This window comes from Chelon labrosus (assembly GCF_963514085.1).
Source record: "Chelon labrosus genome assembly, chromosome: 3".
Taxonomy (NCBI): Eukaryota; Metazoa; Chordata; class Actinopteri; order Mugiliformes; family Mugilidae; genus Chelon; species Chelon labrosus.
Window position 1 is genome coordinate 21,575,676 of NC_140339.1, and position 26,543 is coordinate 21,602,218.

Here is a 26,543-nt window from a genome sequence, read left to right on the forward strand (position 1 = left end):
GGTACATGTCTAAGTAACATCCACATGAATGCCAGGTCCAAACATTTCCTAGCAGAACACTGTATTGTCACAAGATGGTCAACGTTATTTATTTCTCCAGTCAGTGGTTTTAATGTTGTGGCAGATCGGTGTAGCTGAATACACTGAACATGTGTATATAATGGTGGCCAATCTGCACATCATATTATTTATAAACTATAAACTTAAATGGGGTTAATAAAGAAATTTCGGATTACAAGAGAGCTCCATTCTCTCAGTTCCAGTTTGTGACTGTGACCCTCTTCCTTGTGTCTTTGGATATTTGGCCTATGTTTTCGTACCTTATGGGCTCTTTGCTTTCTTATATTCCACTGAAACGGAAATGAAATTATGTTTTTAATGTGGCTGGTTTATGCAAAATCTAATATCCATCTCACAAAGTCACTTCAGGGTTAGCTTTTAATCGAGAAGCACTATTTATTTAGTATAAACTTGAAGCGACAACAGTTAAAACAATCTTTTTTTTTTTTTATTAACATTCCCTTACATGTATAAATGAGAAAAAAAATATCTGTCTGTGCACAGACACTGTGGTGAGTGCACTCAGTCTGTACTCTTCTGATAATCGATGCAATGCTCACAGAAGCTGTTTATTTGAGTCCATTACATAAACTGGCAGCATACATATTTAAAAGTGTTTTCTGATTTCAAATATGCTACTAAAATAGCATTGTTGACTCTGTGTCATCTATATCCCACAGTGTCCCATAACAATGGGATTTTAGTCCATGTGGTAATATATATATGAGCGTTTCATATTTTATTATTTCACATTTTATTATTTCACACAGCAATGAGTGAATCTTTCCTGACAGCAGATCCTTCAGACGGTACCAAGGCGACATCTGAAGCACAGGTAAAACTAGTACATTACGTAAAAGCATTAAATGACCCAGTATTCTGCCACAAACCTTCACCCAAATGACCAGACTCAAACACTGCAGCTGTGTCAAAAGGGCCGTGTTGGAAGTTTTAATATTTAAAGCTGGAGCTCAACGCTTCTTGTGATACTTTCAGTGTCCGTACACCCCTTACAACTCCAAATCATGATTGATATCAGCCAGAAGAGGTTATCATAGACTTGTATTAGTTCTTGATGTCCACTGGAACAGAACCAACCATGCCTCTTCATTTCTTCTTCTTTCTTCTGTTTCCTTTGTTGTCATTATAGTGGTGTTCTGTATCGAGTGCACTCAGTCTGGTGACTTTCTCATTTTGACCTTTAGACCACTCCTTCTGCAGCTGCTTGAGCAAATCAGGGGTCAGTAGCCCATCTCTTACCAGACGGCTAGACAGGGAGCTGGAGTCTGCCGTCTCTCTTGACCCTATTTTTCCCTTGCTTCTGGATGAAAGACCGCCGCTCACAGTTCTATTATTGCCAGCCGTTTGTCCACTCTGTGCTTGTAGAGGGTCAGTGAGGGCTGGGTCAGTGGCTCTGATGAGACGGGTGATATTTTGGACACCCTGTTGGATGATATCATCAAGCGCCCGCTGGACTTCTCGAATCGAGGCCGTGTCTGGAAACATGTCCATGAAACGGTAGCTACAGAGACAGACGCCATCAGCAACAAGGATTAGGATGACAAGACTTTTAGAACTATGCTGTACGAAACTATGAAAGAGTAGATCAGCAAACCAAAGCAGCACCTGCCTTATCAGTAACCAAAATCTTTTTCAAGACCTGCAATTTTCACCCTGAACACTGTAACATGCAGACAACCAACAATTAGACCAACTGGAAATATTCACGTACCTTAGCCAGAGGTACAGATCCAACACATCATGGACCGCTTCCAAGTGAACCAGGTCTTTGATATTTTTGGGTGCAGCCAGAGGCCAGCTGACATGGCGGCAGACCCAGTCAAACGTCAGGGGTTCATCTCGACTGAACTGACGAGCAAACTGATGGAGAAACGAGATTCAACGAAGCTGTCCATGACAGAATGCAAAGCTGAACCAGCAAGAAACAACCAAAATAAAGAAAGACGGAGCGTGGAGCACTGGAGCATGTTGAGCATTGTTTCAGAGTTGGTCTGCATTTAAATTGTATTAATTAGCACACATCAAAAACAACAAGGAGTATCCAACACTGAATACTGAATATCAAAGGTTGCTTCGTAATGATAATGTTATTGTGGAACTAATCTCGTTATATCAATATTACAGAGCCATAAAGTGGGAGAGATTACAGCACAGTGACTATAAAATGCACTGACTCACTGGACCAGTTTAGAATAAACAACAAACACTGCAATGTCAGAAACAAGCAAAAATAAATATTTGGGCTTTTATTAGTTGCCTCTTTCCTTCCTCAATAAACTGTCACTTCCTTTTCTATTTATTAAAAACATTTTGTCTTCTCATCGACATCTTCCACCGCTCCCTCCCTCCATTTTTTTTTTTTTTTAAATCAGTTCACTTCAACTCATCCTTACCTTCAGGAAGGATGTGCAGACGAAAGGCTGTTTTTTGTTGATGGGAGCGGTGCAGAAGACGTAGCGTGACCTCAGGTTGAGTGGTATGTGCTGAATCATATCGGCCAGGAACTTGAAGTCGTCAATGTTGCAGACAAAATACATACCATCCACCTGAGAGAGGCTGACAAATATGTCCTGAGAAAAAGAGACAGAGAGAGAGAAACCACTCACAAATTTTGTTGTTTGTAAAAAAACATACAAAAAAAAACAAACATGTCCCATGAAGATTTAAAATTCCAAAAAATATCATCCTCACTGGTGTTTACTGCTCAGTGTGATCATTTTTCCCCCAACACTGCTGCTTTAATCTGTAATAAAGCTGAGAAGATAAATGAACAGGCATTTGTACTCACAACAAGGTTGGACAGTGTAGCATCGGGCAGATGATAGGCAAACATCTCTATCTGCTCTGCAGTCGGATGCAGACCAGCAGCCTGAAAAAGAGACAAACATTACAGAAGGAACGCACACTCAAGTTGTGGTTTCATGGTCTAGATGAGGCTGTATGTAAAGTCATCACCTCTATGGGATCTACGGGGTGGCTGAGTATTTCCTTCAGGACAGGCAGGTCGTCTCTGTACATGGTCGTAACTTCTCCCTCTTTAAACTTGGAGGAGAACCTGTGGCAGGAGACAGAGAAGGCAGGTTTTAAATCTCAACTTGACAGAAACTAAAATGACTTTATAGTATTATTGTACAATAATACAATAACTATTGTACTATCTCATGTCCCACTCTTAATCCTCCAGAATAACTTCAAGACATGACACAAAGCATTCAAATCTGATCTGTAAGATACGTGCTTCAGATGTGATACTGAGGTTGGTTCCTTTCTGCATTGTACCTCAATGTGTATGAAAGTTAGGCCTTTCTGGCATGATATCTGCTCCACTTTAACCAGGACCACAGGAGTTAATGTTCCAGTGGACCCTGAACTTTGTTTATTGGGGAACTTAACAAGTATTCGCGGTTCTTCATGGAAGTTGCTCTAAGTGTGGCCAAGAAGTGCATTGCGGTGTCATGGAAATCTGATTCCCCTCTGCTTATTGACAGGCGGTCTTTTGAGATGAATAGTTGCATCCCCCTGGAAAAACTCCAGGGGGATGGGGATGGGAGATGGGGTGTTATAGGGTAAGGAGGTTAATCCTTCACGCCTTGCCTTTTGTCATGTCTCTGTACTGTTGGCATATTGATATGTTCGTATATATTGCATATGCAAAAATGAAAATAAAATATTTCAAAAAAAGAAATGACACAAACCTTCCAGCACGGCCGGCGATCTGCAGAGCCTGTGATGTGCTGATGGTCTCCATCTGCTTCTCCCCTTTCTCATTAACGTTAGGCTTTATCAGGCTGTTGAAGATGATACGTCTTATACTCCTGGAGAGAGAAGGAGACGGTCCAAAGCAGACATGTGAGAATATGTCAGAAAATCGGAAATGTGACATTTTCTTTCTCAAATCTCTTTGAGGGTGTATGCCTCTGTCAACCAATCAAGTTGTAGTTTCCTTCCATTTGTTTTGGCTGAACATCATGATGTCACAGTGGAATAAAACGTCATCATCTCAGAGGTTGGCGTCAAGGAGGTACATAAAAGTAGCTTGAAATGGTTTAGAGCATTAATTCATGATATATGATGGTGCTTACAGGTTAAGGCCCATGCCGATAGCATCAGTTGCAATCAAGATCTTGCAGGGGTCCTCAGGGTCATTGAACTTCTTGGCCTGGGACAACTTGGTGCCTGTAAATCACAGAGCATTAGTCTAGTCACACAAAACCTCACAAATGCTGGTTTTTAAATAATTCTGAATATATTACAAATGTTTTTTCATTACATTTACAACTAACTTTTATTTTCCTCATAAGGACTGATTATCGTCTCGACACAAGTACACATCTACTCTCACCTGGAGGTAAGCTGCCATAAATTACAGCACATTCTTGGCCTCTCGCTTCAATCTGTCGACTTATGGAGTAGATGTCATTTTTACTGAAGCACACAACACAGTCTCCTGGTCTCAGGTTGTCTAACGACTCCACAGCATGATCCATGATTGAGAACGGAGTTAAACGCTGGTAGGTGTGAACCTAAAGAGAGAGGCAGAGTGGGTTAAGAGAAGAAAGAGGAAAAGTTTAAAAATACCATGAAGAATCTTCCTGCTGCGTATTACAGCCTCACCTCCACCTCCTCTCCAGTGGTGTACATGAGCTCTCTGACAAAATCGATAGCGGCAGATTCCCCACACACATGGACCTCCTCTGCACAGAGACCTATAAACACAGAACGGTATAAGAAAACAGATCATCAGTTTAGCTTCAGGCCAAAGTGAAAAATAGGTAAGAAGACGGTGAAACTGCTCCCTCGAGTGTTTGTATGTTTTATGTGTGTGTTACAAACCCAGTAATGCTCTAGTCCAAGCCCAGCCTCTGGAAGGATCTCTGATCATTTGAATTTCATCAATCACAGCCACCTCATCTACAAACACAAACGAACAACAGTGTTAAAATAGTAACCTCTTCAACAAACCACAGAATTCACATTTCCATTGCTCACGTTCTACATGATCTGAGACGAGAAACAGAAATTTACTAAATAAATGTGATTTCTTGAAAGCTTTGGATTTTAACTGTTTAGTCTGCAACAAATGTTTATCCAAAATGAAACAGAACTACAGGCTTAAAATAGATGTCTAGTCTATAAAAACAATTACATCACCTTAAGTAAGTAACAAACATGTTTTAAAGATAATAATACATTCATTGTTTGTCTGTAATTAAAAGACAAAAATATTAAACATTTCTTTCTTTCAGGACCATCACCCTGCCTACTTACAAGGTGTATTGACGTTGCACATTTCAATAGTGCAGGCCACATGACCAGATGCTCGGCCATCTGGGTCTACAAAGGTCCTCTCCTCTCCAGTAACCAAGTCACATGGTACACCCTGGAAGCACAAACAAAAAGCAACGGTCATCAAAATCAGTAAAGAGACAAAAGATGACACAATGACAATAAATGTATAAAAGAAGAAAAGAAAACACAGGACAGACACACTAAAAAAAGACATTACCAAAAGGAAAACACAGAAAAATACAGTAAATATTAAGAGTACTCCTATGATACTGTGAATCAGTTTGAAGGGATGGAAGCTAATGCAGCAGATAAAGGGATTTTTATTACCCATAAAACAACTTTTACAATTCGCTCAAAGATTTGTGGGGCTTTGTGCAGCTCCTTCTGCAGTTTTTATACAACTTGAAAAATATGAAGTAGTTCCCTCCCTGATGTAAAATAAGTGGAAAACAAAACAGATACACACAGCACTGTTGCTCTTCTCAAAGATCTCGTGGGCCAGCAGTTTCAGAGGGCCACAGTAGATTCCAGACTTGGCACCCAAGTAACGCTGGATGGCGTGGTAGGTTTTACCGCTGTTAGTGGGCCCAGCATGAAAAATCACCTTCCTCTGGATGGCACGGGCCTCGGGATACCTAAGGATCAGACACAGAAGAAATATACGCATTACAACTGAATTACAGAGATATGTATGGTAGGTGGACTGACTCTGTAATACACACCAGTTGGCTGGGACTCTGAGATCTGAGATTTTTCTCAGATCATCCATACAGTCCAGCATGGGAAAGATTTGCTTGGCGTGGCGCATGAAATATGGATAAATGTCATCTATGTGACCTTGGAGAAAAACAGATGTCAAAGTTACTGAAGGAACGATTTTAATAACTTTACAGCAACCGCAGACACAACTCCATCATGAGGTGACAAACCTGCTCCGCAGCAGATGTCATTGAGAATAATATGAAGATCTGCAGGGAGGAACGCCATTTCCAGGACATACTTCCTGAAGCTGACGAAGGCCTGGTGGAACAGACGACCTGTTTGCACACACAGAGACACATAATGTAGAAAAAAGTGAGCAGGGACCAGAAAAAAGGCAAGCCGGGTCTGACCGACTTGCAGCATCTGAGCTTTCTGGGATAGACAATGAATCTGTGCTCTGCCAACTTTAAGAGAATAGTGGATGATGGCAATGTGGAGATTATAATCTGTCTTCTGTTACATGGTGATGTCTGTATGTGTATGCTTTACATTTCTATGTGTAGTGATTTAATATGATGCTTTGCACACTTTTCACAATCTGGTGAGAGACGCAGAGCATTAATTAAAGCACTTACTGTCAAGGCCATGATCTGCTGCCAGCTTCTGTATTTCTTTCCTCTTGTAAAACCGGTTCAAAATTTTCAGTAGTTCACCTGAATCACAGACACAAACAGTAGAGAGAAACTGGTATCAGGACACAAACAGAAAACACCCTCCAAGTATACAAACTCAAAGATAACACAGACATGGAAATACACCAACAATAACTGACAGATTTAGTAACAATATTATGTTACACATCACCTCGTTTTCTTAAATGCCAACGAATTCCTCAAAATTACAGGATATTTACTGTATTTACTCACTTTTCTCGAGCGGCTGGGTGAGCTCTGCTCCCACACTAAACTCCGCCGAGGGCTCAGCCTTGACAGAGACGGGGACAAACAGTGAGGTGTCCGGAGGTTTTGGAGGAGAGCTGTTGGACGAGAGATTTCTGCTGCACACCCCAGAACCATACTGGTGTTGATCATGTAACAAACTAGACCCAGGAGACACATGACAGATGCCGGCGGTGATGCGGGTCCTGGTGATTATGTGGCGTTGAAGCCGAGAAAACAAATACACACTACGGTTTACTGACATTGTTGTTGACTGCTTTATATCCGCTGGCTAAGTATCTTCTGTGGGATACGTACAAATGTTTGTTATTCTCGCTCCATACTGATTAAAAAGTCTAAATGTGTGGCGTACACACTAACAAATCACACAGAGGACGGTCAACAGTTTTTCTTCCGGTTGGTAACGAAACGTGGAGGAGGACCAGTCGCTGTGTAGCTGTCCTCGTAAGTGCCTGCGTCAAAATCGAACAGGGAACGAGTTTTACTAATTGTAGTACTGCAGTGACCCTCTTATATGATGTTATATTAAAATATTATAATTGTCAAATCTGGCCGAAACTTATATTGTTTTAAGCATCGCAAGGCAGAGTGAAAATTAAAAACTGGCAAAATCTATGGCACCTCTATGGCTAAGCACCGTCCAAAGATCGTATATGCAAACGTTGAAGCTTACCTCTCCATCTAAAGAAAATGTCCCACTTTCAGCGTCTCTACAAAGTGTAGCGGCTATAGACGATCTTTGAAAGGTGTCCATGTCCATGTCCATGTCCATGAACAGAAAAAAACGCGGTTTGCAGAAAATCTGGATGGAGACTTGAATCCGCTTTATGCTACACTACCGGTCAAAAGTTTTAGAACACCCTAATTTTTCCAGTTATTTATTGCAATTCAAGTCGTGCAAGTCCAATGAATAGCTTGAAATGGTACAAAGGTAAGTACTGAACAGCCAGAGGTTAAAAAAAAGGTTTGGTTACCCAAAACTGAAAAATAATGTACATTTCAGAATTATACAAAAAGGCCTCTTTCAGGGAACACGAAGTGAGTTAACAATTTAAAGCTGTTCTGCAGCAATGAAGGTTGAATAAGCCTTGAAAGCTGGTGCTACTAATTCCTACAGGTGTTCCAGCTTTTCTTGGTTACTTACAACCCCCTCTGTCTGCATAAAAGCAGCGTTGGAACACACTGTGGTACCAGACCCTCATGAGCATCAGGTGAACAGTATTACAGTACTGCAGAAAGTAGTGTGTTGCTACAAAAATGGAGAGAAAAAGGCAATAAACAATGGAAGAGAGACAGACCATCATAACACTTAAAAATGTAGGTCTTTCCTACAGGGAAATTACAAAGAAAGTCAAGGTGGCAGTGAGTACAGTTTTCTTCACCATCAAAAGGCACTCAGAAACTGGGGGAAACCCCAACAGGAAGAGGTCTGGCAGACCCAAAGCCACAACTGAATCAGAGGACAAGTTTCTGAGAGTTAACAGCTTGCGTGGTAGGCAGCTCACAGGACAACAGCTTCAAGCACAGCTTAATAGTGGTTGTAGTAAGCAAGTCTCAGTTTCAGCTGTGAAGAGAAGACTTCGAGCTGCAGGTTTGACAGGACGAGTTGCAGCAAGAAAGCCATTGCTAAGATGTCAGAATAAGATAAAGAGGCTCGCCCTGGGCCATGAAACGCCGCCATTGGACTACTGAAGACTGGAAGAAGATATTATGGACTGATGAATCAAAATTTCAAATCTTCGGTTCATCACGTAGGATCTTTGCACGCCGTTGAGTAGGCGAGAGGATGGTTCCACAGTGTGTGACATCAACTGTCAAACGTGGAGGAGGAAGTGTGATGGTCTGGGGCTGTTTTGCTGGATCCAGGGTCAGTGACTTGTACAGAGTGAGAGGCACCCTGAACCAAAACGGCTACCACAGCATTCTGCAGCGCCATGCAATACCCTCTGGTATGCGCCTAGTTGGTCAGAGGTTCATCCTACAGCAAGATAATGACCCAAAACACAAGTCCAAGCTATGCCAGAACTACCTCAGGAGAAAAGAACAAGATGGTAAGCTTGAAAACATGGACTGGCCAGCACAGTCTCCAGACTTAAACCCCATCGAGCTGGTTTGGGATGAACTGGACAGAAGAGTGAAAGCCAAGCAACCTACAAGTGCCACACAATTATGGGAACTTCTGCAACAGACTTGGGAAGAACTTTCTGAAGAATATTTGATTTCCATTGTAGAACGAGTGTGTTCAGCTGTTATATCTGCCAAAGGTGGCTCCTTTGATGAGTCAAAAGTTTAGAATACATTTTGGTCTATAAATTGATTCCATGATTTCTTTTGCAACTCAAATTGCTTATTTGTTCTATGCTTTCATTTCAGAGTGCAATGAGACACTTAACTGAATAATTTTCAGTAAAAACCTGGAAAAAGCACTGGTGTTCTAAAACTTTTGACTGGTAGTGTACGTAAATTCAGTCAGTTAATATATAAAAAGGACACGTCTTTATAGTAATATTTCATTTATACCGTATTGATTCCATTTGGGCGAATTATTTTCTGCATTTGACCCGTCCAATAGTATCCCAAAGAGATTTTTCAAGATTACAGAAATACCAGAGTCATTACCTGAAATTCATGTCAAACATAAAAGATATTTAACTGACCACCAATCAAAACTTCCTCCACTCTTTACAGCTAAATAGTTAATCCTTTAGGAAAATAGTATTGATAGACAAAATAAGTGTTGTTCCAAAGACGTTAAGTATAAATCTGATTTATTTGTGATTTATTTTCACTATATATTTGGGTTTGGTGTATATACACACATACCATCATACACACACACACACATACACACAATGGCATGATTACACATTGTGTAAAGAAGAACATGCAGTAGATAAGACAGGGGCAGAAAAAGAGTTTTGGCTTTTAAGCGTTTCTTCAAGGTGTAGAAATCAAACCAAACTAAACAGATGCAATGCATTTGGTGTTCAGAAAGACAGACAATACATCTGACAGAAAGAAAGCCTCAAAATAAATTATACTGTTCTCAAACAAAAGAAAACCGTATTGCAGCGGAGGAACAAAGAAAACCTGAACTGAAGATTTGTGTCCAGACATTTATGACATGAATCACACAACATGGCAGCATGACCTGCATATTAAAGAGACAAAGAGCAACAAACCAAATTCAAATAAAATATTTAGTGATATAGAAATGACAGTATAATTTCAATTGCAGACTCAGGAGATCTCCGAGGTGCAGTTGTCCTTGAGTGACTTTTAGTTTCAGGGTCCAAGACCCTTTACTTAACGGAGGAGGAAGAGCTGTGAGAGTCATCCTGCACAAATAGAACCGTTACCAGTGTCTTTAAAGCGGGACCTAAACTACTGGTCTGAGCATCACAGTGGATCATTGTTTGGATTTTTACAGTATATTGACACTGCATCCCCTCCAGTGTGAACAACAGCATACACGAGCCATTTTTAACATTAGTGTTAAATATACCAAACCGACAGGCTCATAGAACAAAAGAGAAAGTGACAACAGTTCATTTACAGTCTGCTGATCATGGCAGGATATCATTTCATGCTTCTCCTGAATCAGTAGAGATGTAAACAGAAATAACAAAACCATTATTCTCAGGTTAATGTAACAACTATCAGCCTTATTCAAGCTTAGTGAATGAAGATAAAGTATTTATCAGCAAATCTGACCGATTTCATAATCAGCTGATGGACGAGTTGTTATGAGAACTTAAAGGTTTGGTTCACCCAAATTACAAATACAGTTAATGCGCCTCTCTTCACCCAAATATAAAGCAAGAGGTCTAACGTGGTGCTGAAAGCACTGAAGTCTAACTTCCCCATTCAATCCACAGAAAATATTTTCATTTTGGAATATGGGTGAACCAGTCTTTAAAATAAAACGGAGCAATCATAGCTTTTAGATACATGTGGACGAGTCCCTCCTGAAACCTGACAGACGTTATCAGTGAAACATGGCATTAAATACTCAGCTCAGAGAGAGACTAAAATGTTGTACATGATGCTTTTAGAACAGTAATGATAAGGTGATTAATCAATCAGTCAAACTCATCTTTAACTTTTTGGATGATCAGTACATTAGATCAGTCATTTGGATTTCTCTCTGTTGTGCAAATGTAAATCAGATACACTGGGGGTTTAGAGAACAGCTCTGTGGATGCTATGTTGGGCTCTGGGAATTTACCCATTTCAATATTTATGACGCTTTTAACAATTCATTGAGACTCAAGTTAATCAATAAAAAATAACCATTAATTGCAGCTCCAAATGATAAATGAAATCAAATGAACGTATAAAGTAAACTCTGCTGAAATGATGTCCATCTTGAATAAACGTTTTGTTGAATGAAATGAGATGTGGACTGGAGTGGGGTAGGTTATCATCACAACATTAAACATGGGATTACATTGATGTTAAGATGGACATTTGCTGACCTAAAGACAATTAGTCGCACTTTTAAACCCACTCTTTTTCTGGCAAAGAGCCGCCTGTGGACAGCTGTAACATACATACAGTAACAAAAACTGGGAAATTCCCATCAAAACGGATGAATGACAACTTAAACTCCCGTATTGCTAATAAATATAGTGTGTGTGCTGACCCATAGCTTAGTATCTCCCATCCTTCAGCCCCCCCCATATCTTGAATACTTTCACCCAACCCGACTCTAGAAAGTGTCACTGTGTAGCAGATGTAGGAGAGAGGAGGCTAGAGAAAGTCGAGGATAAGTGCTGTCCAGTCTGAAAACAAAAGCAGCTTCTGTTGCAGAAGGAAGAGATAAGTGGTGCGGTGGTCTGTAGTCATCTCCTCCTCTCTGTCTTCGCTCCTGTTTTATTATACATTCAGCGAACTGAGACCATATGGCTTGGCTTGTGTGTGCTTGAGTGTGTTTTCAGTCTGAGACGCAAGTATCAAACAGGCTGCCTCACCGTTCATTGCTTGGGTTGGTTTGTTTTGCGCTCTTGCCTTGACGTTTAGCATTCAGCAGACTTGGATTGTATGCTTGTGTGCGTCTGTATGCGAGTGTGTTTCGGTCCTGGGGGACAGGGTGATGGTGGGCAGCTCACATCTGAAGCTGTGACGTGGTGAAGGTATGTAATGTGTATTCATGTATACAGATGTTTCTCAGTCCAGGGAGATAGTGGCGCAGCCCGCACACCTCTGGCTGTTCAGCAGTGAAGAGCTGTGGTGTGTCTGTGTGTATTCTCAGTTCATATCCTCGCCCTCACATCTCTGGCTGCTCTGCGTTAACTGGCTGGGTTCGGGGTTCAGGAGACTCGTAGCGCTGGTGGAAGTTTCTTTTCCTCAGCTTCTCTGGAGCTTTTCTCCACAAAACGATCTCCTAAACACAGAAGCAGAAGAATGAATACATACAAACTTGTGGAATTGGGAAGAAAAGCAGGTGCAAACAAAAGTCCAAAAACAATATATCAGAAGATCAATCAGTGAAATGCAGAAATGAACTTAAACTACTCAGGAGGACACGCAGACAAGTTAGACATGAATCTCTCTATACTCATCCTGGATGTTGAGTTTTCACAACACACAAAAAGGCTTCCAGAAATTAAAATCATCGATCAGATGTGAACATATCCTTAACTTAAAGTTATTTTAAAATAATATCAAATAAAGCAGGCTAAGGCTCTCTGGGTGTCATTCGTTTCATTACTCCCTAGGTTAGAGTATAGTCTTCCATTATATGTTGTTGACCACTCAAAGGCCTCAAGACCAGCTTCCTCATTTCTCCCAGAAATGCATTCTGGGATACCTGGCTGTACCACGTCCCCATTAGTTGCCTCCGAATACGTCCTTGATAAAACAGGCAGGGCAAGTACATCCTGGTATTTAAAAAATGTACTTGATCAGATGTGTACTTTAAATTGGAACCGTACTTGAACCCCAAGTGGTGATGCTACAAGAACACACTAGAACGCATACTGATAAATTCCCCTTTACAAAGGTGTCTGAGCAGTTAATCTGCCTGGTTTGGTTGCATTTTGATTGATTTATCTTTGGTTTTCTTCCATCACTCCATGTTCACACAAGCAGTTCATATCCAAACAGTGCAGTAATCCTGCAGTTTACTTACATATTCAATACGATTATAAAGCAGTTTGCATCATCTTTAGTCAAACAGCCAAACAATATTTATGTAAAAATGCCAAATATAAATGTACAATATTGTGATCTATCCCAAGGCAGTGTTATCAGATAATGACCACTAATTTATTTGGGTTCTTGAAAACGTTCCATGTTTACAACCTGGTCGATACTCACTGATACATTTTTATACATTTTCTGTGCAAAAGCAGGTACCTGCTGTTTAAAGTATCTCCTGTCCTCCTCATCCACCAGCACCAGATTAAGGAAGAAGCGCACAGAGAACTTTTTGTTGACGTCCCTCATGGTGGGTGTCAAGTCATATCCTGTAAGGAACAAGAAGATGTGATAAGCCGTCACTCACATCCGAAACAAAAACAAGCCTGTCTAAATGTTTTCACATTAGGGAAGTTAACAGGGAAGGCCACATCCTGGTGATAAGTCAAAGAAGTAGATCCACATTTAACATATTAACAGCCAAAGACGGAAAGAGCTTGTACCCGCCAGGAAGAGTCTGATGGGAATTGACTCTCCTTTAACTGGAGCTCCATCCATGATCTCATACTTAGCAACAGTCTCTGTCTCTGTGGTAGTACTTGGACCTAAAAAGGAGGACAACAGTTTACTTAAGTGAATAGAAAAGAACATGATAAAGTGCAGCAATGCTGACAGACATGTCTATGTTCGTATTGGGAACTAATTGGTTTGAAGAAAAAAGTTATAATAAAATAGAAAAAGCAAGAAAAACCCCAAAATTACCATGATGTTTTTGATCTAGGTCATTTCATATTTATAAGCAGATGTCCTGGATATTTACCGATGCCTGTTATCTCCTTCTTAATGAGCTGTAGCTCCATGTGCTGGATCTTGATTCTGACCAACAGGAAGTAAATCTTCCCCACGATCACGTCCTTGAGGTGGTATCTAACAAAGACACAGGTAAGGACAAGCGTAGGTCTGATTTGTCTTTTACTATGGTGGCAGGATACTTCATTAGAGGAGTTAAAACAAGGTTGGTCTCACTTGGATTTATTGTATTCAAACTCGATGTGAAGACAGTCCTCTATGCCGACCTCCATCTTGATTGAGTTGTTGACATCTGGGTAGGTAGCTAACTGGTGGACAATCAGCTCGTACTCCTTCACCAAGTCAGACAGACGGCGGACTATTGTCACCCTGAGAAAGTATCTGCAAGAAGAACACACAGAAACCACAATGCTATAAAAAAAAACAAAAAAAAAAACGACCCACTGAAACCATAAAGACACGGATCACTCAAAGATGTGACACGTAGGACAATCACTGATGTGTAAACCTTTACATTTCTATCTATAAAATGTGACCATAGCCACACAGATGGAGGGATACAACAACTAGACAAGCTGTAGTTTACATCCACGTCAGTCCAGCCTAATGTATGTTTTGACTAAGAATAGATTTAATATAAGTGATTTTGCAGATCACTTCATCAATTTTATCCTCTTAGACATCTATGTGATCTTGTCATCTTGGTATTTTTACTTTACAAAATAAATATGCAGAACCTGCAGTTCGCTTTGTGTTATTAGCGTACCTTAGCCTGACGTTAGCTCCAGTGTAGGACTCGTAGGGCTTCTCCACCTGCATGAACTCAAAGTCGTAACTTCTGTTTTGAGTCAGCTCTCCTGGCAAAGCCAACTCTTTGACCAAGTCCACAAACTCATGGGTGTTGCTCTTATCAGAGAACAGCTCTGAAATGTAGCAGAGAGGATTTAGAGAGGTTTGTGGTCTGTCTGACGTGTAACTCAAGACGCTTTACAAACCCTACAAAGAAATACATCAGTTTTATTTCAGGATTTTATTTTCTTTCAACAGACTGCACTCATTCCTCCTACACCTACTGAAAAAAAAGTTGGAGGAGGGTTTAGTGCCTCTATCGCAGACTGCACATGACCACCACACGCCCTGTTAAACCTTTCAGCCATGTGAGAACGCTACCAGCCAAACCACTCAACTAGCATTTCATGAAGACAGATACACGAGGAGGCAATTTAGAGGTTTCAGGCATTGAGCAGAATATAACCATCAAAAGGCAGTTAACGGGGTAATAAAGTATGATAAATGCACCACTTTTTTCATGCTCACCTATCTGTCCAACAAACTCGATGCGTATTCCCTGATGCTCCAGTCGCTTTCCTCCCTGCTTCACATTTAGATTCACCTGGAAAGAAAATCTTTTAGACACCAAGTACGTAATAAACACAAAAAACATGACACTAAGCTAGTGTGTCAGGTTTATTAGAGATTTTCCTAATATTAGTCTATATTGTCTTATTAATGTGCATAGCTTTTTTTATACAGTACACATTCACATATTCCCACAACAGTTATTTTACAATTTCGTATCAGTCTACATCTCAGGGCTTTAGCACAGCTTTAATTTAATCTGAGTTAAATATGAAACAATACTGTCCATTGATGAAAGGTGATATCCTTTATCTTTCCACTTAAATCTGCAGCTACCACACTGATATGACGATTACAGCTAACGCCACCTTAATTTGAGTCTGTGTTCAGTGACAGAAGAAGCAAACAGCCTTAATAAAGCTAACATGGTTGTGGATTAACAGGACCCCTGTTCCTCCAGGACCCAAAAGCAAGTCTTGCACACTCATCAAAAGAATCTTAATTTCCCACCGGACTCAGTTATAGAGATCCTAAAATAGACTGCTGTATGGCACAGACGTCCATTATGCGCTGGCCGAGTACTGCTAACTGCTAAATAAAATTATAGCAAATTTAAACCGTGCGTCATGAGTGTGTGGCTCAGATACCGAACCTCGCGGAGCTCTGCAGTGTGCTTCCTCAACAACGCAGACTCAGTTTACCTTGCCAGACACAGACTCTCCGTCGTAGAACAGGTAGTGTTTCTCCACTTTTCCATCTTCTGTCTTCAACTCGGCCGTCTTTCTGCTCTCGGCGTCGTTCAGCAGAACATCTATCTCACAGACCGGCCCAAACAAACCTCCCAGGAAACTCTGAGAAAACAAAGCACAAAACAGCATTCAGCTTAAACCTTTGATTTAAAGGTTCACATGTTAGGTGCATATGCATAAGTTCTGTGTCCCGCTTCTGGCTGTGAGAGTAATTACACAAACAATATTCATGCAAGCTTATGCCATTTGGCAACTTGATTGTTCTTGCTCTTGACCAATCTGGTGCTTAGGCTGTAATATGTTCCCTGAACACTGATTTTCTTTTTTTATCTGGAGCATCAGGCAATTAATCTTGGATGCTTCGTATGTTTCGCTGCCACAAGCGGAGCGATAGTTGCTGTAGGCTACTCCAGCTACGCTGCCACGATTGCACCCCTCTTCAGCTCTAGCAAACCGTTGAGTCCTCGTTGACCTCATATCGCTGACAATACACCAGCGCAGGAATGTCGCAACAGACCCCACATTTAAAACTCCTGAGCACTGTGAAATACAAAGAGAATCATCCGGTGCTGATAAGCTTAATGAGCATTGTGTAGTTTTGTTTGGTAAATAATTGACATGTTGAAGTTCTGCACTTCAGTAGTTACTCAACCCCTTTCAAGTTTCATATGGTGAAAGAAGGCTGACGTGAGAGATCTAGGGCAACTGACAACAAAGGAAAAAACAAAAAGCAATTTATCAGGCAAATTCAGATAAATAACTAGCAGTGACTAAGACCAACACTATACTATGTGACTATTTCGATCAAAGAGGCGAAAACATTATACCAGATTTAAAATGAGATCAAGTTAAAAATAGATGTAATAGGACTGTGGCTGTTCTCTAGTTTCCAGCCACATTAATCTGCATTAATGACAACCGGCTGCATTTACACGCAAATCCATGGATTCCCGTGACAAACAGTAGGATGTGGCAATAATGATAAACACCACCCAAGCTCCGGGATTGGACTGATGGCGGTGTACACGATCCCAGGCTCAGGTTTCAACCATGTCAACGCCCACAGTCCCACTTCCTAACCAAACTCCGGTAGGACAGCATCATCTGTGAGTCCCGCAACAACCCAGTCACTCAACACAAGTTGCACAGTCACATTACTTTTCTGTGAGCTGGCACAGACACGTGCTTGGACGTGCAGCACTGCAAATCTGCAGGGATCAGTCCAGTCATCAATAAGTCAGGTGAGACTGTAGAAACCCCGAGATCAAATCAATCACATACACAGGAGCGATCAATGTGGTGAACACTGAAACTCTACCTCACAGTCACTGGGGAACAACCTGCAATTTATGCAACGTTGTGCTTTTCCAAACAACATAACAACGGGAAAGAAACACGTTTAAGTCATTTCAGAGCCGCTGCTGTAACTTAAACATATGACGGGGAAACTTCACATTAACACGAAGCTAACCAGCAGGTTTAGCGTACAGTTTAGCTAACAGTTACATTTATCCTAGCTACCTAGCATATCCTGCTACCAAAGACATAAACAATATGCATTTAGTTCAGTTACTACTCAACAATATGATCTGCTACGCTCATTTAAGAAAGCAGCTGGGCCGCTAGCTAGCCAAAACATTAGAGACGGCCTCGTACTGATGCTAACTCGACCGAAGCATCTAGCTTTCCCGTCAGGTTTTAACATTAAACACCTGCTGCCAGGAGAAACAAGGTGGACCTCTTAGTGTTGGGTTTTTATGAATGAACGCCGCGGTTCATTTCAGTGTAGTCCGAGTGGCTGCTGTTTGTTTTTACACTCACCATCTTGGCCGTCTAGACAGTTGAAGCTAAGCTAGCCTCGCTCCGTGTAGCCTGTCTGTCTGAAGCAGAGGGTATCTCACCGTCATGTGACCCGGGTCATGTGTGCCGGTGGGCGGGGACAGGGGAGCAGAAAGCCCTCATGGGACACTGGCAGACCCTAGATGGCCTTTTTTCCTCAAGACATCCAGAAAAATGAGTCTCTGAGTGAGCTCGTACATAAAGCTGCTGGCAGATCTGAAAACAAAACCCATCATTAGCTTTGGGCAAGGATAACTAATTATCTAGTTGCCATGCTTTATTCAGTTAGTTATTTCATAATGTTAAGAAGTCTTAATTTGAGTTAGAGCTACATAATCCCTTTGTGACTTATCCAACTGATACTAACATTTTGTGGCTGATTGCAACATAAAATACATTTTAACACTAATCCATAATGGTAGGCTCAAATCATGCTTCATGAGATCCTTTACAAGCGGTTACAGAAGATGAATGAATGAATATTATCACACTAATACTGGCCTGCAAATTTATCAGTCAAGCATCGGAAGATGAAAAAGTGAAAAGTGAAAAGTTATTCTTATTATAAGAATAAGAATAACTAGTAAAGGGACAGACGCATTCCTGTAATTACAGGTGAGTATCTGGTTGTGTTACAGGCCTTAAGTTTCAAGTAAATACCACCCACGGATGTTCCATGTAAAAACTTGAACCGAAAAAACTGCGTGGATGAGTGTCGAGGTGTTTTTAAGAAAACTCAAAAAGACCATTTGCCTGTGTTTTAGCTTTGGCTTTTGGATAATATGATAATATTGGAGAATCATTCATTCATTCATTCATTCATCTTCTGTACCCACTCATTCCTGTTACACATCAAAAAAAAAAAAAAAAAACAGACCAGACACACAACACAATTGAAAACTCTTGTTATAAATCCTTTATTGATGGAAGAATTACAACTGCAAACGAGACAACGCAGAGCGTGTTGAAATGCATGTAAGTTCGTTGTTTTGATTATGTTCCAGGTCACACTGGTTAAATCTGGGTGAACATATTTCAGAGGGGTTTGGGTAAAATTCCCTTAATCATCTGTGTAATATAAGTATACACTGCGTAAGTCACTTGGGTAAGTGTTAAGTGTCACAACATTTGAGACAAATGAATCAAACAAGTCTTTGTTTTTGTGTTTCTAAAAAGAACACATCCCTTATAGCTCCAAAAAAAAACAAAAAAAACAAAACTGTGAGCAATGAATGGACAAAGGCACCATCTTATTGCACTGGTTTTACAATTATTTAAAAGTATATTTTAATTTACATTAAAAAAGCATGTTACAACATTTTTTCCAAAAGAAAGCACATAAAGGTGACTGCCAACTTAGACTGAATAAAAGTGTGCTTGTTGGTTCATTAGCTCCTTTATGCAGACCAATCTTTGGTCTGTTTTTACATTGTTTACAGTTGTTCTTTTGCCCTTGAAAAATAATAATTTCCATTAGTTTACAAAACATATATCTGGTCTTTGTCAGTCTCTGTGTGACCAAGTTTTTTTTTCAGCAGGTGGTGATGCTAAGGATAACAGGATAGAATTAAAATAGATGCAGGCCTTGATTATGTGTCTGTTAATGGGTGTGTGCAGCAGTCTACAGCTGCAGAAGGTCCTCTTGTTGGAGCTCCTGCTCTCCAGGTTTTTCGAAGGCGCTTATATCTTTAACAAAAGAAAACAAGAACAGGTCAAACATGCAGCGGAAGAAGAAGAAAACCTTGACAACTGAAAACTGTATCCAACTTTTCCCAAAAAGTACCTTGCTCACCGGAGCCCATGTCACTTGCAGCTGCCTTGTCTGCTGGATAATCCCAGCCAGAACCTTCATAAATACCGGAGCCTTCCTGACTCTGGAACATCCCAGGGAGGTCGAGCTTTTCACCAGTCATAGATGTGTCCTCCTCCTCCTCCTCCTCCTCCTCCATCACAGGCTCTGCCGCTCTGAGAAAAAAAAAATTAGAGTCTGATTACTAATGGAGTTCGACTTTTGACTTGCAGGGATTACTTAATTTTTGACTTCCTCAAGCACACAAACTCAACGGTTATTTGAAAAGAAATGTGCATGGCAAAATACACTGTTGCCCATAAAGTTAGTATTATTTTGTTTTTAGACACATTCCTCTTTTAATTCCTATTTAGTTCCTATCAGTTACATGTTGGGCGACAGTGTAATACCAGCAGTCGAGGAGAAGGGATGCTGTTCGTCTGCAGAGAATGTGAAAACTATGATAGAGGTCAATGACAGCACAGAGTCCGATAAAATCTTGTTTAATTCACAACTCTGTTGTCTGCTTTCTAACCATGCAAGCTTCAGCATTTTGCCAGTGCTATTTCCTGTCCTCCCCTGCCTTTACACACAGCACAAGTACATTTTGCTCTTAAGATTTCGGTGTGATTGCACCGCTCAGGCTGTGTGGGCATGCGCAGACTGACCTAGATCGGCGTCTATGTTTATTGCTTCATGAAGGTCTGTGAGTTGAAATCCACCGGAGTAGAGGTTTAATAGGCCACAGTGAGCAAAAACACCTGTGTGCTCAAGTGTTTTCAGAGTAAAACATCCTCAGGACTCTGAACATTAGCTGTGATGGTTTCAAAGTGAAATGCCTTCTACTTTATATCGACTAGTTTAGCATTTTTGTTATTTAAGACGATGAAGACACGTACATTCAGACTTGATTTAGTCCGACTCAAACTTTTCGTAACTTATTTCAATATCCTTTGAAAGAAATCAAGTTCATTTAATGGGTTGCTGGATAATATTTACACTGGATCTGGAACCTCTTAAATATCTGTATCCGACTATAGCGTGGCACATACGCAGATACAAAACAATACACCAGAAGCAGCAGCCCACCAAGTAGTCACAGCCCACTTCCTCTCTAACACTTCCTTCTGACTTCCTCTTCAAAGCCAGCCGAAAAAAGAAAGTCTGCTACTCAAGCTTTGGTATATTAACAACATGCCAATGATTCAGAAGGGCCAGAAAACACTCTTAACAACACACACTTCCCAGAAGAATCATTTTCTTTTCACCAATTCTCACTTTTAGAGTCTTACTTTCCTTATGTAGATGAAATTGAAGACCTTTTATAGTGTTCGTAGAGGCTTCACAGTTATATAATCTAATTCTAAGTGTCTTTGGACCTCTTACAATTACCTAGGAGTGTGTGTTTATAAAGACAGATCATGTATAATGCTTCATCTGGTTAAATCCATTCACTGCGTGACTTTAGTGATTAGAAACGATTTTAGCTTTCCTTTTTCAAATATATGATCTTTATCTGGTAGGATCGGCAGTTTAGAGGAACTCTAAAGGAGGAAACTGAGGCTTAAGACCGAGACTGTGATAGTATTAGATAGAGTTAACAGTCACACATATTAATGCACACAATCTTTCGCATGTACACTATGTGCAAAGCCTGTGGACTCATTAATTCCAGAAGATAGCAGTTTTTTTTACCAAGTTAAAATCAATTAATAGATCTGCATATAGAGCCTAAAACAATGGTCGGATTTTATAACTATAAAAATAATTATTCCTTCACAACTCAGTTTTCTTCTTTTAAAACTATGAGGACATTTTCACAAAAGTGTACATTTACTGTAAGTGCCAATACAGTATAATGTTTACATGGGAACTGCTGTGGAAGCTGAATTTATACTGAACAATTTAGCATCATAAAAATTAATTGAAACAAACTAGGAAGGACGGATTATTTACGACTATGAATTTAATGATGAGATATGTTGAGTAATTTTGTATGACACATACTCTTTTAAATGTGGCTCAAAGCACCTATTCAACAACCTTACCCTTAGGATTCAAGTAAAATCTGTCTACTTCTATTCAAGGGTGCAAAAGGGATTAGCCTTTCTTAGCCTAACAAACACTAAGTGCTACAGGGACATGGATACATAGTTTGCCGATCAATCACAGCCGGTAAAGTAATATTTTCAACGATTGTGTCTTAAAACACGACACACAATAACACAGTATGATATATTCAATGCATAAGTGTCATCATTGCGTCTTCTGCAAATGTGACAGAAATGTGTGACAGAAACTGAAACGTAAGTGGTGGATCTTCTCCCTCATCATGTGAGTACATTGCATTTTTTTGAGGCAACTATTTCAACAAGGGCTGACTGTGCTTCCTCGGTATTGCAGCCTGCAGTCTGCAGTTGCTTCACCACAAACACACACATACCTTGACTAACTAAAAGCTTATATGAGCCACTATGTTGGCTTTTATGACCAGGATCACATTTTCATGGAAGGCACAAAAAGTTTTACTTGACACTCACATAACACTTTGGATAAAGTAAAAACGTTCTACATGAACTTGTCCTCCACTGCAGTGAAAGCATTATAAAATGATCTTCTCATTCACTCTTCAGGTCTTTCTTACTCCAGCTTGAACCGGCCTTCTCGTCTAACTTTTTCCCTCCACGTTGTTGTCTCCTATTTTGGCTTTTCTTGGCCACCTACCTCACACTTATACACTCTCTGAAAAACACAACACGGGAATGCACGCAGGCATACGCACAGCGTAGCTGGAGTTGAGTTAACCAAGATAACAGATCCAATGCAACATCAGCATTTCTAAATTCAAAGGCTGTTTTCGCTTGACAACCGAACTGTATGATGAGGTTGTTGTTTTTTTCCAGAACCTTTTTTTTTGACACTGAAATGAACTCTCTGCTACCAGAACATTCTCATCATCCATATCTGATAAATCTTCACACCCCAAGCTCATACACTCTCACAGAGATTTACAACACGTTCATACAGTACGTACAGAAATTTTGCAGAAGATGCCGGCAGTTTGCTTGGTAGGTCGGGAGTCCATGCCATCTCTGGACTTTGGTGGGTCACACAGTTGGCCTGGTCACCATCGGGGTTACATTTTACAAACTTATAGACGGCGGACAGTGGTGCTCCTAGAGAGAGAGAGAGAAAAGTGTTACTGGTGTTCAATTTACTACGTGTGTTTGCAACCTTAACAATTTACAGCATTCAGAGAATTCTTGGGCAACATGTCAACGCTCATCTGGATCAGTTCAGGGTTACAACTGGTGTGTACTAGTTCCCTGTTTGGTGTGTTTCATGACATTACAACATTATTCTGCAACAGAGTAAAGTAACAGTTGGGCTTCGGTCTAATGGGCTTCAGAGTTGCTTATACTTTGTAATGTGTTACAAAAGGAAGTACAGGTATTGCAACTTTTTCTAAACACTTCGCAACTGGCTGAATATGGAACTTCTCTAAAAAAAAAAAAAAAAAAAAGGGTTCCCACCGACCGTTATTAAGAGCTTAATCACACAACAAACAAACAAACAAACAAAATGTATCTGATCGTCGCAAGATGATTTATGTAGGGCATTTTGTCGTCCTATTCCTTGTTGGTGTTCGTTGGAATTATTGAAATTGTTATAGAAAAGTTCCACAACTCTTGAAAAGACAAATTTGATTGTTTTGAAGAACATCATGCTCATCTAAAATGTCGCGGTTATGGCCTACGTGGTTTTCCTGCATCATGCTGGTTCTACTGCCATTTGACCATCAGCTGAGAAGCGTCTTGTGACATTTAGCATGAATCGTGTGTATCGATAAGAAAATTAGTAAATACTTTTGTGTATAGTCAGCAGGCCAAGTATACACTAATGATAATTAAGATGATGATGATCATTTGGGTGTAAGTGATGATGTCAAGTGCCTGAATAGCTTTTACAAGTTACATGTTAACACCTACGCACACATGAGGCATCATTTTTTTTTTTTCAATCTTCATTGTGCTGATTAAAATGCGGATAGAAATTAAATTGTATCAGTATGTATGGGAGTCTTATTTCTGTTAAACAGATACAGACACATCATAGAAAAACAAATCCAAACAGGGTGGTTGGGCTGTTATGGGGTTAATAACCACTTTGAAACAGGCCTATTAGGCCGCTATTAAACACCAGATCCGTCAAAGCACATCTTAGGATTGGCATGAAATCGATTAGGGTTTCCCCAAGCAATTCCCTTCCTCTAAATCAAAAAGACACTTGTGTCACGGTGAGTGTCAAGAAAGCCCCACATGTACACGGTGCTAAACCAGACCCATCGAAACTTAACTCGGAAACTGAAACGCCTTTGGTCTTTCCGATGAGAGCACGCAGGAAATCAACATATTTGCGCCATAACATCACGGCACAGCACTAGGACGTCTAAGTTGTGTAATTTGTGATTTTATAAAGATATTCGTTTTGGATCTACTGAACAGACAGATGAAGAGGATGAACAGCCCAATTATGAGAAACGAGAACTGTGACCTTTATAAATGAGTCATACAGCTCCTTACACTGTGCTGACACAGAGAAGCAAGTACCAGTAAAGTGGAACAGATGCTATTTTTTGTTTGTCAGTCAAAGACTCTTGACGACCCTCAGATAACAGGTTGAGTCCTCGCTGCTCTGTACGGGCTGTTCCCGGAGCGCATTCAGAGATGTCAGGATGTAAAATGTCTCAAGTGACTGTTCCCACTACAACCTGTCCACATACTGCGACATCTACCTCCTCAACAGTGTGTATTCGACAGTCTACTTACCCGTGCCGTTGTGTAAGGCGAGGCAGGAGATAGCGAGGAGCAGGATCAGTTTCATTCCCGAAATTAGTTCTTTCTTTAACCAAAACAAGGCGAAATGTAAAGGCACTCCTCTCCAAGACGAAGCTTCTTTAGGTAGTGAAGCTTAAGTGTAAACTGCCTCAGACAGTCCCACTAACGGAGCTCAGCCCTCTGAGTGCGTCATGGTTTCCTGAAGTCTTCTGCTGCAGAAAGTGGCTGAACATCCTGGAAACTTTTGGTTTAGCTGCTTCAAATATCAGATATCAGGTTTGCGTAACTGCGCACAACTGGAATTGAGGAAATACCAGAAGATAGCGGCCGAGATTCGATCTGTGTTTTTCTCTTTCTATGTTATAACGACTGAGGACAATTTGTCTTAATTGGCTGCGGGCGCATTTTGTACCGAGATATGGAGGCGATGGTATCTGTGAGCGCTTCAGCTTTCAGATTATTTGGCTCTTTTCAACGGTCGTCACTCCACGCAAAGAGCGGTTTTACGCTCTCTTCGTGTGCATGTATGTGTGAGAGAGAGATATTTCACATTACCCATTCAGATTCTTAGTTGTGTTTTCTTTTTTTTCTCTTTTTTTTAACTCTCCTCTACTAGAAAAAGGAGGTGGAGACAGAACAATACAATCACCCACTAGCTGCTATAAACCACCATCACAGCAACATCACTGTTTTAACTATCCTAAGTCTCATCAGCACAAGGAAAAGTCATTATCCTGCGGCAAAGTAGTGCTGGTAGCAGGCCTGAACAGCCTCCTGATACACCTTCAGCAATATCATTACCACTCGTCTGTCTTTTCTGACTGGCGTGTTTGTATGGGTGTTGTCTAGGAATTCTTTTGAGCATATGCCTGTTTTTCATTATATCCGTGCCTTTTATGTGTCTCCACATGTCCTACAGATGCTCAGTGGTTGATTATAATAAGTAGTATTACTTCAGTATTTGCAGTCTCTGCTTAAAGTGTGCTCTACGACACGTCCGAGAGAGCTTGTACTTACATATAAGGATGCATTTTGGAGATTTAAGCGTCCAAACATTGTATAAAAAGATGTAAACGTTAAAGACATTTATTGCAAGGACAGGAAATGCTTCATCCATGGCTGGTGTTTGTTTGTACCTGCTTGAGTTTATTTCTGTGATGTAATTCTGCGGCGGTAAACTCAAGTTGAGACATTTCTAATGTTGACACTTGGTCGGTTGTGGTGTCTAGGGCACATGAAGCGCATTCACGGGAATAACCTCACTGACGATGACTCAGAAGTTACTCGGGATGCTCAGGATGCAATTAAAGGGATGAGAAGAAAAATACGCAGTTTGTGTTGCAATAATGGGATTTTAAGGAGGCATATTGGTTGTTAGTCACACATTCACAGCTGACATCAGGGATTTATTCTGGATCAGGTATCTATAGCAAAAAAATAAACAGAAACATTCAGTATTTCTAATGCACAGGTTTCATCACATAGACAAAATCATGAAGTAAGAAGAATGCATTTTTTACTAAGCTCTTTATAAATACATATCCGAGATCCCTGTACTTTACTTGAGTCTCCACAACATTTTAGGAGGGAAATTTTGTACTTTTTTGTACTTCTGGACACCTTAGCCCTAACTCCTTTACTTCAGCACATTTGTCTGACAGATCCAGTTAGCCTGCTAGTTTCTTTTCAAACTAAGATTTACGCACACAAACCATATGAAGAGTCAAATATTCCTTGATATAAAATAAATCTAAATGAACTTTATACAAGTACAGCTCAAAGCACTAGTCCTGTAATCAGTTAGTAAAATGACAGAAAACTGGCATCTATTTGGCAACAGGTATTCGTTTAGAGCACTTGTGATGCCGTTTCTTATCAGTCTAGTCAATTACTGGATAAAATTATCAGCAGATTAATTCATAATGAAAATAATCATTAGTTCCTGTTCTTTACACAGTAGTTAAAAATGAGCTCCACTTCCACTTTA

At 40.4% G+C, this 26,543-nt stretch overlaps 3 protein-coding genes across 6 annotated transcripts; all 3 read right to left on the minus strand.

Moving 5' to 3' along the window:
- Nucleotides 1-525: 525 nt before the first annotated feature.
- supv3l1 (SUV3-like helicase) lies at nucleotides 526-7,387 on the minus strand. 2 transcript variants are annotated; one of them, XM_084540893.1, is made up of 16 exons: nucleotides 6,999-7,387; nucleotides 6,708-6,785; nucleotides 6,300-6,407; nucleotides 6,093-6,207; nucleotides 5,837-6,005; nucleotides 5,350-5,461; nucleotides 4,915-4,992; nucleotides 4,696-4,787; nucleotides 4,424-4,604; nucleotides 4,164-4,257; nucleotides 3,777-3,896; nucleotides 3,037-3,136; nucleotides 2,870-2,950; nucleotides 2,475-2,651; nucleotides 1,793-1,941; nucleotides 526-1,582 (listed from the first exon to the last, which is right to left on the minus strand). In XM_084540893.1, the coding sequence occupies exons 1-16, from the start codon at nucleotides 7,273-7,275 to the stop codon at nucleotides 1,168-1,170; spliced, it is 2,346 nt and encodes a 781-aa protein (XP_084397019.1). In that variant the 5' UTR covers nucleotides 7,276-7,387; the 3' UTR covers nucleotides 526-1,167. The 2 variants fall into 2 exon arrangements, with proteins under 2 accessions (XP_084397019.1, XP_084397018.1); XM_084540892.1 differs by having other exon boundaries at nucleotides 5,837-6,207.
- A 2,405-nt stretch (nucleotides 7,388-9,792) lies between these two features.
- On the minus strand, nucleotides 9,793-18,058 carry vps26a (VPS26, retromer complex component A). 2 transcript variants are annotated; one of them, XM_084574929.1, is made up of 9 exons: nucleotides 17,912-18,058; nucleotides 16,043-16,192; nucleotides 15,300-15,375; nucleotides 14,749-14,905; nucleotides 14,199-14,363; nucleotides 13,993-14,099; nucleotides 13,676-13,777; nucleotides 13,392-13,501; nucleotides 9,793-12,417 (listed from the first exon to the last, which is right to left on the minus strand). In XM_084574929.1, the coding sequence occupies exons 1-9, from the start codon at nucleotides 17,912-17,914 to the stop codon at nucleotides 12,301-12,303; spliced, it is 987 nt and encodes a 328-aa protein (XP_084431055.1). In that variant the 5' UTR covers nucleotides 17,915-18,058; the 3' UTR covers nucleotides 9,793-12,300. The 2 variants fall into 2 exon arrangements, with proteins under 2 accessions (XP_084431055.1, XP_084431054.1); XM_084574928.1 differs by lacking the exon at nucleotides 17,912-18,058 and having other exon boundaries at nucleotides 16,043-16,797.
- A 772-nt stretch (nucleotides 18,059-18,830) lies between these two features.
- Nucleotides 18,831-25,077, minus strand: srgn (serglycin). 2 transcript variants are annotated; one of them, XM_084541826.1, is made up of 4 exons: nucleotides 24,548-25,077; nucleotides 22,753-22,894; nucleotides 19,722-19,894; nucleotides 18,831-19,615 (listed from the first exon to the last, which is right to left on the minus strand). In XM_084541826.1, the coding sequence occupies exons 1-4, from the start codon at nucleotides 24,600-24,602 to the stop codon at nucleotides 19,551-19,553; spliced, it is 435 nt and encodes a 144-aa protein (XP_084397952.1). In that variant the 5' UTR covers nucleotides 24,603-25,077; the 3' UTR covers nucleotides 18,831-19,550. The 2 variants fall into 2 exon arrangements, with proteins under 2 accessions (XP_084397952.1, XP_084397951.1); XM_084541825.1 differs by having other exon boundaries at nucleotides 19,713-19,894; nucleotides 24,548-25,057.
- Nucleotides 25,078-26,543: the final 1,466 nt, after the last annotated feature.

Bases quoted from the DNA above. Each gene is read 5' to 3' on its own strand.
- vps26a (XM_084574928.1), bottom strand. From the start codon at position 16,219: ATGCTGTTTTGTGCTTTGTTTTCTCAGAGTTTCCTGGGAGGTTTGTTT. The intron at 15,376-16,042 runs GTAAACTGAGTC...TTTTCTTTCCAG, and splicing joins GAGAGTCTGTGTCTGGCAAG to GTGAATCTAAATGTGAAGCA. The intron at 14,100-14,198 runs GTGAGACCAACC...TGTCTTTGTTAG, and splicing joins TTTGAATACAATAAATCCAA to ATACCACCTCAAGGACGTGA.
- supv3l1 (XM_084540892.1), bottom strand. From the start codon at position 7,275: ATGTCAGTAAACCGTAGTGTGTATTTGTTTTCTCGGCTTCAACGCCAC. The intron at 6,786-6,998 runs GTGAGTAAATAC...TCTGTGATTCAG, and splicing joins CACCCAGCCGCTCGAGAAAA to GTGAACTACTGAAAATTTTG. The intron at 4,788-4,914 runs GTTTGTAACACA...CTGTGTTTATAG, and splicing joins TTGGACTAGAGCATTACTGG to GTCTCTGTGCAGAGGAGGTC.
- srgn (XM_084541825.1), bottom strand. From the start codon at position 24,602: ATGAAACTGATCCTGCTCCTCGCTATCTCCTGCCTCGCCTTACACAAC. The intron at 19,895-22,752 runs GTACGTACTGTA...TTTTTTTCTCAG, and splicing joins GCATCTTCTGCAAAATTTCT to AGCGGCAGAGCCTGTGATGG. The intron at 19,616-19,712 runs GTACTTTTTGGG...CTTTTGTTAAAG, and splicing joins CATGGGCTCCGGTGAGCAAG to ATATAAGCGCCTTCGAAAAA.